Source organism: Eulemur rufifrons, chromosome 19 (assembly GCF_041146395.1).
Source record: "Eulemur rufifrons isolate Redbay chromosome 19, OSU_ERuf_1, whole genome shotgun sequence".
Taxonomy (NCBI): domain Eukaryota; kingdom Metazoa; phylum Chordata; class Mammalia; order Primates; family Lemuridae; genus Eulemur; species Eulemur rufifrons.
The window spans coordinates 26401038-26417701 of NC_091001.1; the positions used below are offsets into that span (position 1 = coordinate 26401038).

A 16664-nucleotide genomic window follows, 5' to 3' on the forward strand; every position below is an offset into this window, starting at 1 on the left:
GGATAAGACATGGCCAGTGTGTTAAGAGAGAAAGGAAGAGAGGATGTCAGGTTGCTGAGGATTGGGAAATAATAAGTAAAGGAATGGACTGTGCGGGTTCTTGTAAACCATGCGTAGAAGTTTATGTACTTTCGGTAGCTTCTCATTCCACGTGGAGTACAGATTACAATTGGAAGTGGTTGGAGAAGGTATATGATGTTATCAGATTCTCCTTGCTAAAAGATCTTTGTGTTTGCATTGTGAAGAATGAAGGATGTAGAGCAAGAGTGAAGTCAGAGACCATTGTGGTAGCCCAGATGAGAACTCTTCTACTTTAGAACAGTGGTTCACAAACTAGAGTGTGCATCAAAATCACCAGGAGGGCTTGTTTAAAAAAAAAAAAAGAAGAAGAAAAAAGACATTGTTGGGCTATACCCACTGAGTTTGATTGAGTAGGTATGGAGTGGAGCCCAAGTGGTACTTGCACTGCTGGTCCACAGACCACACTTTGAGAACCACTGGTATAAAGTGTTGTAGTGTTGGAAAGAAGCTTAATTCTTTACTAATACGAGCATAAGTTTATTTATTTCCCTCTAAGCACTACTTTAGCTATATCCGACAAAGTTTGCTCTCCTATGTTTTCATTTTCGTTTTCATTAAATTCTAAGTATTTTCTAATTTCTCTTGTGATTTCTTGTTTAATCCATGGATTATTTAGACATATGCTGTTTAGTTTCCAAATATTTAGGGATTTTCCAGACACTTTCTGTTACTGATTTCTAATTCAATTCTGTTGTAGTTGTAAAATATTCTTTGTATGATTTCAATCTTTTTGAATTTACAGAGATTTATTTTATGGCCCAGAATCTATCCAAATCTTAGTAAATGTTTTGTAGATTCTTAAAAATAATGTGTATTCTGCTGCTGTTGAGTGTCTATCAGTGTCAGTTAAGCAAGTTGGTAGATAGTGCTGTTCAACTCTTTTCCATTCTTAATTGAGTTTCAGTCTACTTGTTCTATCTAGTCTTGAAAGAGGGTGTCAAAATCTACAACTATGATTGTGAATTCTTCTCTATATCCTTTCAGTTCTGTCAGGTTTTGCTTCATGAATTTTGCTGCTCTATAATTAGGTGCATACACATTTAGTATTTTTACATACTTTTGATGAATTGACTCCTTTATCATTATAAAATAAACCTCTTTATCCCTGCAAATGTTCATTACTCTGAAATCTGTTTTATCTGGTACTATTATAGTCATTCAAGCTTACTTTTCACTAGTGTTTTCATAGTATATCTTTTCACATACTTTTATTTTTAACCTATTTGTGTCTTTATATTTCAAGCGAGTTTCTTTTAGACAGCATATAGTTGAGGCTTGCTTTTTTTATCCAATCTGACAATCTCTGCCTTTTAGTAGACCACTTACATTTAATTTGACCATTCATATGATTGGGCTTAAATCAGCAATCTTTCTATTTTCTGTTTATCCTACCTATTATTTCTTCCCCAATTTTCTCTTTTCCTGACGCCTTTTGGATCAATCCAGTGTGTTTTATTATTTTATTTAATCTCTTAATTTGCTTTTCAAAAAGTAGTTACTGTAAGGTTCATACTGTACATCATTAACATATCAGAGTATACTTTCAAATAATATTATATCACTTCATGGATAACTTAAGATTTTTACAGCCATACATTTGCATTTCCTCCCTCCAAGTCTTTGTACTATTGCCTCTTACATTTTGCTTCTGTAAATGTTATAACCCCCATAATACATAGCCATTATTTTTACTTTATACTGTTATCTTTTAGAGAGATTTTTAAAATAGAAAAATAAGTACTTTTTTCCACAAATTTACCATTTCTGGTGCTCTTCCTTCTTTTGTACTGATCCAGATTTCCATCTGATATCTTTCCTTATGCCTGAATAACTTCCTTTAACATATCTTGTAGTGAAGGTCTGCTGTTGATCATTTCACTCAGCCTTGTTTTTGTATATCTGAAAGTCTTTATTTCACTTTTTTTGGAAAGATATTTTTCCTGAATGTGGACTTCAAATTTGACCATATTTTTCTCTTAGTACAGATGCTGCTTGACTTACAATGGGGTTAGTTCCTGATAAATCCATCATAATTTAAAAATAGCATAAGTCAAAATGTATTTAATACACCCAACCTGCCAGACATTATAGCTTAGCCTAGCCTACATGTTAAACGTGCTCAAAACATTTACATTAGTCTACAGTTGTGCAAAATCATCTAACCCAAAGCCTATGCTATAATAAAGTTTTCAGTATCTCATGTAATTTATTGAATACTGAAAGTGAAAAACAATGGTAGTATGGGTACTCAAAGAACAATTTCTGATGAATGCCTATCACTTTCACACCATTGTAAAATTGAAAAATTGTTAAGTTGAACCATAAGTCAGAGATCCTCTGTATTTGAAAGATGTTGCTCCACTGTCTTTTAGCTTGTCGTATTTCTGAAGATAGACGTGCTGTCATTCTTATATTTGACTCCTCTGTATGTAATATTTCATTTCCTTTGGGTGCATTTAGGATTTTCTCTTTATCTCTGGTTATTAGCAGTTTGATTATAAAGGGACTTGGCATGGTTGCCTTCATGTATATTCTGCTTGGGGTTTGTTGACCTCCTTGAATATGTGAGTTTATAGTTTTCATCACATTTTTACATTTTTTAGCCATTACTTTCTTATATATACTTCTGTCCCTTTCCACTCTCTTTCTGAGATTTCAGTCACATGCATTAGGTTATTAAGTATGAAATGTCCTTAAGTACTAATTTTGACAGTTAGTATCTCTGACATTTCACTTTAACACTTCTTGTTTTATTTTTATTGTGAAGATACATCCTCTGTCTTGCAAATGCACGTTTTAGCTTGTGCTTATCTTTCAAATTTTTTTAGAGCAATTTTTGTGGAACTATGGATAAGTCAAAACTTTGTGTTATTTTCAAGTATGAATTCCATCATGGAACCAATGCAGCGCAGATGGCTCTAAATATCAACAAAGTGTTTGGGAAGGATGTGCCAATGACTGTAGTGGAAGTGAATCCATCTCAACCGACTCATGAATTAGCAGCAAGGTTTGGCATTACTATTCCACAATATTGGACCATTTGAAACAAATGGACAAGATAAAGAAGCTGCATAGATGGGTGAGTACCACATGAATTAAATGAGCATCAGAAGAGAAATCGTCTTGAAGCTGGCCTTTCTTTGCTGTCTCGACATAAAGGTGAACCATTTCTACACCGTATTGTTACGTGTGATGAAAAATGGATTCTTTTTGATAAGTGTTTGGCACAATGGTTGGATAAAGAAGTACTGAAACACAGTCCAAAGCTGAATATTCATCAAAAAAAGCTAATGGTGTCTGTTTGGTGGTCCAGCGCTGGTATTATCCACTACAGCTTCATGAAACCTGGTCAGTCAATTACAGCAGATGTCTACTGCAACCAAATGGACGAAATGATGAGGATGCTTGTGATTAAGCAGCTGAGATTGGTCAATAGAGACAGGCCAATCCTCTTGCAAGACAACGTTCAACCACAACGCTGCTCAAACTACAAAAGCTGAACTTGGAAAGTCTCTGTCATCCAACATATTCACCAGACTGCACCAACTGACTACCACTTCTTCCAGGCTTTGGACCACTTCTTACAAGGAAAAACATTCTCAACAAGCTTTGGAAAACACCTCCAGGCTTCTTTGCTGCTGGTATAAACAAGCTACTGTTAAGATGGCAAAACTGTATCAATAGTTTAGGTGCATGCTTTGATTAATTGTACTGCTTCTTGTTTGAGAGATAATAAACTACACTTTTGATTTGAAATCAGACATTTCATGTTTAATGACCTAATATTTTTATCCCACAGATCACTCTATTCATGTTTGTTCACTTTTTTATCTCATTTTTTTTCATTCTGGATAGTACTATTCCTATGATTTTAAGTTCACTAACCATTTCTTTGACATAGTCTGATGTTCTGTTAATACCATCCAGGATATTTTTAGTTTCATAAATTGTATTTGTCATCTCCAGAAGTTCAAATTTAGTCTCCTTTGTATGTACCATGTTTGTCCTCATGCTCGTGCTTTCTCAACTTCTTGAACTTATGGAGTGTATTTCAAATACCTGCATTAACATTCTCACGTAGTAATTTTATAATGTGTTACTTATTTATCTGTTCCTGTTAATGATTTTTGCTCTCATTATGGATCCTACTTTCTTATTTTTTGCATGACTGGTAATTTTTGATGCCAAGCCCTGTGAATTTTACATTGTTGTACACTGAATTTTTTTGTAATGCTTTAAATGTTTTGGGGCTTTGTTCTGGGACACTGCTAACTAATTGAGAAACATTTTGATTCTTATAAGTCTCACTTTTGTACATTGTGAGGCAGAGCCAGAAGAGCTTTTAGTCCACAACATTAGTTCACAACTAGGGGTGATTTTGCCCCACAGAGGATATTTGGTAATGTGTGGAGACATTTTCGATTTTCATGTTTAGAGGGTGCTGTTGGCATCTGGTGGATAGAGTCCAGGGATGCTACTAAACATTCTATGATGCATAGGACAGACCCCCACAACAAAGAATTATCTGGCCTCAAATGTCAGTGGAGCTGAGGTTGAGAAGCCCTGCTCTAGGGCTAAGTTGACCGCACTATAGAAGCCATCCAGGCAATTCCAATATCTGCTTAAGGACACTACTAAATGCCCCATGTGTTAGGAAGTTTTTCCATTCTTTCTCTCTCTCTCTCTCTCTCTCTCTCTCTCCAAACTCTCTCCTCAGCTCAGGAGTATTTCCATGCTCTCTTGGGTTCCTCTGTCTACCATGCAGACCGGAGACTTTCAGGCAGTAAGCTAGAGTGGTTTTTAGGGTGTCCCTTTTGTTTCCCTTCTTTCAGGGATCACTGTCATCTTGCACTTCCTGTCATCCAGTGTCTTAAAACCATTATTTCCTATATTTTATCTTTTTTTAAATTGTTTAAAGTGAGAGGGTCAATCTGATCTCTGTTACTTCATTATGGCCAGAAGCAGAACTCCTAGATTTATTCTTTCAACAAATATTTGTCTAGTTTCTATATACTGAGTACTACAGGTAAAATGCCGAACAAGATCAACAAGGATCTCTACTCCCATCAAGCTTGTCTCTCAGTGAGAGAGAAAAACAATAAAAAAGAAAACAAAACGGTGATGAATTCTGTGTTAATGAAATTGGACGACATAAGGAGTTTCTAAGAGGAGCTGCATTAGGTTAGGGAAATCCTTTCTGAATAAGTTATGCATAAGCTATGGATGGAGTAGAAATATCTAGGACATCACTGATGACTGTGACTGTGAGTATGAACAAGGACCCCTAAAGGGAAGGTATAGAATAAGAAAAGAAAGCCTAGAACTCATCCTTGAGAAATTCCAACATTTGGCCCTAATCCTCGCACTCTTGGAGGCTGAGGCAGATGGATTGCTTGAACTCAGGAGTTCGACACCAGCCTGTGCACAAGGGAGACCCTTTCTCTACTAAAAATACAAAAAAATCAGCCGGGCATTGTGGCAAGTGCCTGTAGTCATAGCTACTCAGGAGGCTGAGGCAGAAGGATCTCTTGAGCCCAGGAGTTGAAGGTTGCAGTAAGCTATGATGAAGCCACTGCACTCTACTCCGGGTGACAGAGTGAGACTGTCTCAACAACAACAAAAAAAGGAAATTCCAACATTCATTACCCAAATAAGTAGGATGACTTGCAGTGAAAGAGGCAAGAAGAAAGCCACTGGTATGTTTTCTCTCAAAGGCCAAAAGAAGCGAGTTTCAAGAAAGAGAGGGTTCCTTAGTCTGCTTGGACTGCCAGACACAGGAAAAAAAAAAAAAAAAAGCCACAGACTACATGACTTAAACAGCAGAAATTTATTTTCTAACAGTTCTAAAAGCTGGAAAATCCAAAGTCAAGGTCCAGCAGGTTCAGTTTCTGGTGGTGATTCCTCTCCTGGCTTGTAGATAGCCACCTTCTTACTGTGTCCTCACATGAAGAGAGGACTCTCTGGTGGTTTCTCCTTCTCTTACAAGGACACCAGTCCCATTGGATTAGAGTCCCACCCTTATGACCTTAATTACCTCCTACAGGCCCTATCTCCAAATACAGTCACATTGGGGGTTCAACATATGAATTTACGGGGAACACAAGTCCATAGCAGAAGAAATGGTCAGCAGTGTTGAATGTTGCCAAGAGGGCAAAAGGTAGAGAAGTAAAGTTCATTGGATTTATCAATGTGAGGGTAATTGTTGGCTTTAGTAAGTGTTGTTTTCGTGGAGTGAAAGCCAGATTCTAGTAGGTTAAGGAATGTGTAGGTAAGGAAATGGTGATAGCAAGTAAGGGATAACTCATTAAAGTAACCTTAGCTTTTAGAGATTAGAGTGTTAACTCAAGGAAAATGAAAGATTGAGTAAAGTCTTAGTTTTTATTTGTTTTTTTAAAGAACAAGGGACCTCTAGTTGTTTTAATTGAGAAGGGATGTCTCTTTAGCTGTTGCTGTATTACAGACCACCCCAAAACTTACTATCTTGAAATAAATAAGCATTTATTTCACTCATGGGTCTATAGTTGGTAAATAAGGTTAGGATGTTCTTCTGATCGTGCCTGGGTTCCCTCACATGTCTTGCTGTTAGATGGCTATCGGGAGGGACAGCTTATCTCTGCTCCACGTGTCTCACATCTACCCAGCAGGTTTGCCCAAGCCATTTCTCAAGCTTCAGCTTCTGTCATATTTGCTAACATCCCATTGGCTAGAGCAAATTACATAAGTAAGACAGAATGGGAGGACATTGCCAAATTATAAGGCAAAAAGAGTGAATTTAGGGATGGCTAAAGAATTGGGCATATTAATGCAATCAATTTGCTCTAGAGGGTATATCAAAAAAAGAGAGGAAGCGGATTATGATCATTAATAAGTTCTTAAGAAGGCAAATGGGAACAGGGTCCCAAAACATTCTAAATTATATCAGGCAATAACTTTATAATTGCTTTTAATTTCACATTAATAAAATTTCTTATCTTTATTCTTTTTATAAAGGTAGCTGAATCATATTTATATTTATTAGATATTTGAATACCCATTACATATATACTACTTTAAGCACAGTTCACTTGTGTCGTACTAATTAAACAAGCTCTTTAAGAAATTCAGGAAAAGTCTTTTTGTTCCTATGTGTCCAAGAATCATTTCTAAATTGCATAGCAGTACAAACTGTGTTCATTGATTTCTGAAGACTACTGATTTTGTGCCCTTTATCTGACTATAATTTCTCTCATTTCCATTTGACTAAAAATTCAGATACCCCATTTCTTAGTAGAAAACTGTTCTTTCCATTCTGGATGTTTTCTTATGAGTTCTTGACTAACGTGGTTTGCTCTAATAGTCGCAGCACTTACTAGTTATTAAACACACTTACCAGTATGCCAATCTTTGTCATTTTTATATTTTAGAAAAATTAATATAATTTTCCTAAAATTGGCTATAGTAAATTGCAAATTTAGGATTATATTCCAAGACTATTGGACTTCAAAGATTTGGTCTTAACCACCATGTTGTTCTACTCCAAGTAGTCACATTGGATAATTATAAGCAAGTAAAAAAAAAAAAATCTATAAAATCTCCCACTGAATCTACCAAAGCCTTTAACATCAGTAGCCTACCGAAGGAAAATTTCAGTCTTGGAATAAATTATCTTTAAAAAAAAAAAAAAAAGTGCAATCTAAACTTAGCTGTTTGCCAACCAAGAGAAAGGATTTACTCAAATTTTAGACCTTGTGGTCACCTCGACAAACCACATTTACCTGAGTAGATCTTATGGTTCTTGTATATGACCCCCTTTAAGCCCAGGAATTCAAAATTATACTGTTGTGTTATCTGTCTACACAAACTAAATCATTGTATTATCTGTCTATAAAAATTATAGGAATACCTAATACGGTGGACATTGCAGAAACAAATCATACACAAATCTGCCGTATTTTGTCCCCAATGAAGACACATGTGCCTTTTGATTTTCTTATGTTTTGTTAATAGTATAACATTAACTCACATTTATTGAGTTCCTACTATGTGTCCAGTCAGTGGGCCAGGCATTTTAGATGCATTCCATTCTCTATACAAAGTGCTTTACATAAACTCATTTATTAATCATATTACCATTAAGGGGTGGTGACTTTAATCTTCACTCTCCAGTTAAAGCTTAGAAAGATTAAGGAATGTCCACTCAGCTGGTCAGTGATTGGACTCAGGATCAGAACTCAGGCTCTACAAATCCTCCTTCTGTTCCAATTTACTAAAATCTTCATCTCTAAAGACCTTTTTCAAATGTTTCTTCCACTAGTCTCCTCACTCTGCTGGGGATTAATCTTCCCCTTTTCTGTAATACCTTAGTGCTTAGTCACTCTTTTGTATTTATTGCATACTGTTTTTTTTATTCTGGTAATATATGAATACTTTCTCTCCCTGCCTCCTTACCAAGCTGGAAAACCCTTGAAGACAGACACCATCACATTCATTTTTATATTCCTAATATGCTAGGTAGGTACTAGTTAAGAGCTGGAGGGAAGGACGAGTAAATTCTGACTGCAGTCTCCACACAGACCTGCTGATGAACTCTTGCTGGCTCCTCATAGAACTGAAAACGTTTTGCTTTGTGGCAAGGGCCTCTAGACTTCCTGGAACCTAGGAACCATCACAATCAGTCTAGCAGACTAATGACTTGTAATTTTTATAACTTTTATTGCATCAAAAATATGGGAATATACTTATCTACTTCATGAAGTTTCTCTCATCTAGTTTTGTGCATTTAACAACCCTGTAAGATGTTTCAAAAGATTTGTGGAGACACCAGGCTACAGGATAGAGCTAACCATAATAACCAAAATAGTGAATTTTTACTCTATTAACATTTAGAAGACACCATTTCCAGAGGAAAGTAAACTGTCATGCAGAATATGGATTTAAACAGATGAGTTCAAATTTGATGCTGTTTGGTATATTACAATAACTATTCAAAGTCCCAATCCTATACCGGAATCCAGTTTATCTGTGCACACAGTTCACTTCTCCCTTTGAAAATATGAACTTGTGTTTCCAGAAATTCTTAAGGAATATATGGTAGCTCTCAAAAACATGTCAGTCTATGCCCTAACACTTTTATTCTCCTTAAGGAAGTGAAGGATACAAGTAATAGCGCCTTATTTGGTTAACACCATGAGGAAAATTCATGTGCTAAATATATAGCTTTCCTGGATAGGGGTATAGCTGTAGCCCTTTTCTTCTGAATCCTGTAAACCACACACTTGTTCATAATAATCTCACATGTTAAGTATTCTGAAGAAATATATAATTGAGTACTAACATGAAGGGAGAATCATGACAGAATTAGAACAATCTAAAAGTTACTATGCAGTACATACAGGGTAATAGATCATAGCCGCTGAAAACTTCCATTTATTATTAGTAGTTATATGACTTGGGTAAGTCATTTTACTTCCCTGAGCTTCAGTGGGTGATTGTTAGGATTGAATGTGGCAATGTAAAAAGCCTTTTAACATAGTGCGTGGCATGTAGCAATTGTTCTATAAATGATATTTTCAGATTTGTCTTGGTTGCACCAAAATTTGTCTCCTGCAAGTTGGCTAGCTAACATTAAAGTTTGTATGACAGAAATGAATCATCGCAATATCTCCAGTGATAAGTAAAACAAGTTTAAATTATTAGAGCTAGATGTATTACATTTGTAGTCATTAAATCACAAATGATAATTGGATTTCCATGACCCTCAAAAGATTTCCATCTTTTACATTTTATAAATGCGTATACTCTATAAACTTCCATTCGGAGGGTAGAGCTGGACTCCATCTTAGGGTCCATGTATTGGTCCCATCTTAGGGACTGCAATCTTGAAATTAGGCTTAGATGTTCAGATAACCATTTTAGACCTTGTTTAGCCTTCCCCTACCATTTAGGTTCCTAGTTTGACAGAGAGAGAAGAGGCCTTATTTATATGTACCTGTCCTCCCACTTTCTCCTTTCACCAAAATATGCAATGGTAAACTAAACCTTTGCATTTGTATATAGCTCCTTAAGGTTTTAAAGCACATTAATTGGCTTTCATTAGATTGTCACAACAACTCTATAAGGTAAGTAGGGAAGGTGACTTTTTTTCTTTACAGATGAAGAAAATGAGGCTGAAGGCTAAGGTGGTCCAAGGTCACAGGCTGATTATCAATATTGGCAGCACTTGGACCCAGGTCTTTACATTCTTTTCCCCAACTCTGTACTCTCAAGAGTATGACCATATATACTAATGCTGAGCTTTCATTAGAATACAGGATATGGATATATATAATGACATTCTCACAGATGACGTAAATGCTGCTTCTTCGGCTTTCTAATCATGATTTAAAACAAAGAAGCCGTAAGACTAACAAATCTGTTGACACAGAATTTAGAATGGATTTATAACAAAGTCACCATAAGCACATATAAACAACTAATAAACTGGACAGGATGGGAGGGGAGTGGAATTGTAAATCACTATAGAACAAAGAATTTTTGTAACTACGTATCGACAAGATCATCATCTCAACTGGCAAAGAATATAGAAGAGGAAATACAAAAAGCTTCTAAATCATGAAAATATGCTTATCTTTTCTTATAAGATTAATGCAAATTAAAACAATGGCATACCAATTTTTAACCTTCAGATTTTTAGAGATGTGTAAGTTTTATTATACATTATTGGCTAGTGTGTGATGAAAGAAAGACATTTTCACACATTGTTGGTCAGAATATAAAATGGTACACAGTCTATATAGGACATTTTGGTAACTTTTATCAAAATTTTAAAAGTGCCTTTTGGTCCAGCTATTCTCCTAGACATCATCAGCTCTATAGATACGCTTGCTCACATGCAAGAATATTCATCATTGCTATTTTATGCAATAGAACTGCCAAAAAGTCTCTGTCAATTGTGGACTAATGAAATAAATTATAATTTATCCACAGAGTGGAATATAGCTGTTAAAAGAATCAAGTATTCATTGTACAGATATGAAACAATATCAAAAATATTTATTAAGATCCTGAACAGTATATGGAATTGTGTAGGGGGAAGGGAGTTAGTTTAAACACAGATGTGTACATATTTCAATGTGAAGAGACTATCTGGAAGAATACACAAGAAAATGGTAATAATAGTTGCCCCAGAAGAGGGACTAGGAGTAGTAATAGAGACTTCTTTTCATTGTGTAACATTTTGTACTGATTGATTTTAATTTTAAAAATGTATTACCCATTTTAAAACATGTGAAAGACAAAAAAAATTTTAAGTTATGTCAAGAAAAGTTGAGCAACATTTATCTTTCAAACTGTATAATGTATGATTAAACCACAAATTTCTGACATTGAACCTAACTGGTCAAAATTTTAATTTCCAAACATAAAAGAATTATTAAAACTTCCTCTAGACCACAAACTCTTTGAAAGCATGGACTATGTCTTCCTTATCTTTGTATCCCAAAAGTACTTTCTATCAGGTACTCAATAAATGTTAAATAACCTGACTCGGGTATTGAAAATGGACTTGAAAGGTGCTCTGATTAAGTACTAGATTAATCAGAAAACCAGGTTGTTTCTTTCATTAGTCCACATACATCTGATTTTAAGACACCATGGAAAGGGTAGTTTATTTTTGTATACCTTAGTTTCCCTATCTGTTAAAAAAAAAAATTCTAGAAAGGTCCTTTCTAGCTCTAATATTCCAATGCCTCTGGTCCCAGCATTTCAAAAGATAGCTGTGTTCTTCTATCCTTAGAATTCCATAGATCAGTAATACCCAAATTTTGGACACCCACTGGTTTTTCTTAAAGTGTATATTTATGAATTAAACACGTCAATCTGTGTATTACTAACATCTGGTTCTTTTCATAACTAATTGATATTTTCTTCCCATACATATAGTTTTATGTACCCCTAGGGTCTCTGTACCCAAATTTGTAGTATAACAGTCTAGAAAAGTTACTTTAGAAAAAACTGCCGTAAGGTATTGAAAAGAATAATGTTAGTACAGTATTATTATTCTCTGATGAATATATCTTGGTCAAACAAATAGCAAAAAAATCAAAATTTGTTTTTATCTGTGACCATGATTTATTGTGCTATGCCTTCATTTTCTTTTTTTTGAGTTTAATACTTCATATACTTACCTACCAAGCTATTTTGATTAAAATAGTTGTATTTTTATAGCTTGCCTTAGAATTTCTCAGAAAGGTGTTCATGAAACACTTTTGCTTTGCAAATACAAGTAATAAAAATATGAAGACTAGCAGTCCTTGAAGGAAGGAAAATATTACTGCTTTATCTGTTTTGCTAACTTGAAAAACAAAAACTTGAGGTCCCTGAGGACCTCAGTCTAACAACCAATGTAAATTTTTTCAAAAATCAGATTTCTGATACAAGAATATTGTATTTAGATTTCTTCCATTTGTCACATATCAAGCCATGATTTATTTTAAATATTTATTAATCACCATCTCTATGTTTTGGTTTTTAAAAAATGATTCACTATTTTTGATGTGTGCTAAGCTCCTGGTAGTTTGTCATTTTGTCTAGTATCTAACTTATACAAATTGAAACCCTGTCATTAAGTGGAAGTTAAAGTGGGACTGTTTTCCTGGGAAGAATATGATACTGGTGTTAATAACAAGTTTGACTTGTTGAATGGCAAATGAGTCAGTCGGTTGAGGTTGCAAGGAGCGATCTACTAGAGTCTGAATGCTGGACTTCCCAACTCTGTCATGTCACTCATATACTAGATACCTGTTTGCTCATTACTAATAGATTTGTACACCTGCAGTTGGAGAAAGCTTAGGAGTGATGTAGTCTAATTGAGCTAACCACAGTTATATGTCAAATGACCAATGTATAGAAACCTATTAAATATAAACATTCTGAAGGCATGAATTATAAGTGATATTTACAACGAGCAATTACATGTGCTTTACACATAGGTGGACTAACTACTCTTTTGACGCTCAAGTTTCTATTATTCTAAAGAGTAGCACTCTGTCCCACATGTTTACTATGAGTTTTATATTTATTGAATTTTTGAGCAGGTACTGTGTATTCAGCATTGCTTATTTTAATAGAGGTAAGAATGTTTTCAGAATTGATATTAGACTAAGCAGAAAAGAAAAAAAGAATGTTAACATTCTTTCCTTCAGATCTAGAAGAGATTAATGTTTTACTAAATACTAAGAACAAGTTTAGAGATGTGAGATTTGGGTTAGGCTTTGAAGCATGGGTAAGGTTTGCTTAAGCAGGGTGGAAGACAAGATTCTTTAGGTGGGAACAACATTCAGGAACAGAAGGGACTATACTCCTGACCCCACTGTGTCTGTGAACTAAGACACCAGTCCAGTCTGCCCAAAACAGAGGGTGTACATTAGGGAACAATGTTGAAATCTGACCAACCTAGTATAAATCCAAATAAGCCAACTTTTCCTTTAACATAAAATTTTTTTGAACCAGGCAACCAGAATTAGTATTCAGTGGATGCCGTATGTGTTCCTCTGATGAGCTGGCCTCAAGTCTAGACAACTTGTTACTCTTTCACCATCAAAATCGTATTTTTTACTCCTGATGACTTACCTGCCTCATCACAGATCTAGTAGATGAGCACAAGAGAAAGAGTAAGAGCTGTATTCTAATTCCAGGCAGGTGACTGCATATTTGTATTTAACTGAGACATGATTTTTTTGTTTATTTTGAGGATGAATATACCAACCTTGCTTTTGTGAAATTCAAATGAGATGATACATGTGAATGTGGCTAGAACATAGAAGGCGTTCAACAAATGTTAATTCCTTCTTTTCTCAAAGTGGCTCTGGTCCTGGTCCATTAAAAGACAAGTTAAAATGGTTGAATCCTGCCATGCTCAGAATGTTAAATAATGTCCTTTCTGATATATAGTGATGTAATTTTTATATGCAGTGAAGTTTTTTGTCCAGTGGTGAGTGTCCTCTCAAGATACCAAGCTTACATGGCATTTTTCATTGTATTCAGTTCAGTAAGGAGGTAGGAGATAAAATTCTTGTACTTTCAGGATGGTAAATGTTTTATCTATGATAATGGTTAGTGGTCCAAACAATGATATTACTGAATGTTCTTTTATAAGATTGATAATTTCTGAAATTAAAGTAAAACTAAAATGCCTTACAATTTTTCTTACAGCATGCTACAAATGAAAGCTGATGAGAAACTGAATTTGTCTGATGGGAATACAGCAAGTTGCCCTTTGAGCCCCATTAAGATGTGCCTTAATCGTCCCATTGAATGGAATCTCAATTTGACAGCAGCATCTCTAGCGAGCTGTACAGTTCATAACCAAAATGTCAAAAGTGAAGAGAAATAGAATGCAGTTCTTGCACTATCCTTATTTTGTATGTCAGCGTTCTTTCTGCTGAACAATAAGCGTTTATCAATTGATCTTGAAATATTTCTAGTCCTGTGATGTCTTTATATTAAATCATTAGCATTAATCATTGATTATATTCTTTGTATGTTTTTTTTACGTGTTTTACACCAGACCATTGTGGAATTTTGCAGTACAGATTTTGATGTTTCTCTTTAATGGTATTTTGTGAGTTTTTTATGCCCTAAGTTTAAATACATAATTGTCCCCAGTTTTATTTCTGTGCACAAAGTTTTAATATATAACACATTGTGTGATTTAGAAAGCTAGTATTGTAAAGATTTGTGATGATGACCTGACCCATGAACAGTTGTAAAACAGGTGGATACCAACTACCTCGAAGCAAATTGGTAAAAGTATCTCTTGGAAGTAAATCTCTTTCAAAGTTATATATGTATAGAAAAGAAATTGATCATAGTCTACTATCATCAAGTAGCATGTTTCCATTCACAGGAGAATGAGCTCATACTTCTCTTTCTCTGTATTTTAAACCTATGGTATGTGGGCTGTAAGAGCAATGGCACAATTTCATGTTTACTCTTCAGCAAATCTGTGCCTCTTGATAGACAAGAATACTGTTTGGTTTCTGTAAGTTACCAGTTTTAAATGAAAAATGATAAATGGATTTACATCTGTATTTTAGCCATTTATTTTAAAGTTTAAAGGAATGTCTTCTAGATGCAGAATATTCCCTACCTTTAACTCTTAATAGTACAAAGCACAGCTTCAGTAATGGCTACATGATTGTGTCTAAAAATCAAATAGTAGGAACACTAAAAGTTTGGTGCTTGAGTTTATTTTTTTTATATTACAGAAAGCAAGCTTTGGTATGTTGGTCCATAAAAGAACATGGCTCCTTTCCTTTTGGATGGCCTGGCCATGTGTAAATGGGATTTTACTTTATTATGTTTCTAAAGACTTTTCCTTATAGCACATTTTATGTACCTTTTCAGTCTTTCTTTCTCCCTACCCTCCCCCCAATTTTTAAAATGACAGGGATTTAACAAAAGACAACTCATAGGAATTTAAAGCACAGGAAGACACAGAGCCAACAGAATGCAGAACAATCATCTACTTTTCATTGATTTACATCATTACGATGTTTTCCTTTTGCTTAATAAGCATTCTTGCTTTATCACTTTGACTCTTTATATTTCTAAGTTCCATAAAAGCACATATGTATATAATATAGCAATGTGGTTCTAAAAACCAGTGATCTTACTTTAGCTCCATCTTAGCACATCATTTTAAATAAATGGCCTCTGGTAAATAATCCCTAAAAGCACAATTATTAAAACAGATCCATGTTAGGACATTTCTAGTCTGAATAATAAAGAAAAAAGGTAATTACCAGAGGAATAAGAAACGTATTTTGCTGGGTCTTACAGAAGGAAACAGGACCAATTTCAAAAGATGGTAAATGAAACTGACAGTGAAGAAAGTGCTCACAAATTAGTGTATAAAGAGGATTGCCTGTCACATCTTCTCCCACTAGTATTATTTATTATCCACAACAAATAAAACATTTTGTTATGCCAAAAACATAGGAAGCAGCTTCATGATTTATATATATTTATGTAGATATCCCTAACCCAGGAAACAATCATCACAAATAAGGGCTCCCATATGCAAATACTCTAGGAAGAGGCAGGTAGCATTATCAAATTGTCAAAATAACTGTTGAACTTTATACTGGTCCTCCTCACTGATAATAAGCTCCTTTCTAGCCAGTTTGTAGTACTTCGTTTGCCCTTAAAATGTCACTTGTTAAATGTGTTCTGAGGTGTTTTCATCTAGGTTGGATCTGCCCACCTAAGTCATAAGCTTCCCAATGCAAGCTACTAGTAGCTAGGTACACTGAAGTCTCCCATAATGCCATGATATTAAACATAAGAGTTCATAAGAATCACCTGGGGAGCCTATTTAAAAAACAGATTCCCAGACGCACCTTAGATTCTAATAAAACAAATCTGTGTCACTGATGCAGATGGTCTTTGGACCACAATGACAGATGCTATCCTAATGCTTTAGCCCAAGTCAAAATATTATGGATTCACAGAGCAGAAAAACATCAGGCTTTTTCTGATTTTGACACAAGGATAATTTTATTAAAGCAAAGAAATGAACATAATTTTAAAGGATTCCATCTCCA

At 34.9% G+C, this 16664-nt stretch overlaps 1 protein-coding gene across 1 annotated transcript in view; it reads left to right on the forward strand.

Moving 5' to 3' along the window:
• Window positions 1–14338, forward strand: part of LCORL (ligand dependent nuclear receptor corepressor like) — a 161592-nt gene extending 147254 nt beyond the window's left edge. The window contains exon 8 of the mRNA XM_069494347.1: window positions 14272–14338. Coding sequence (XP_069350448.1) covers window positions 14272–14285 — 14 coding nt within the window. The 3' untranslated portion in view covers window positions 14286–14338. The remainder of the gene's footprint in view (window positions 1–14271) is intronic.
• Window positions 14339–16664: the final 2326 nt, after the last annotated feature.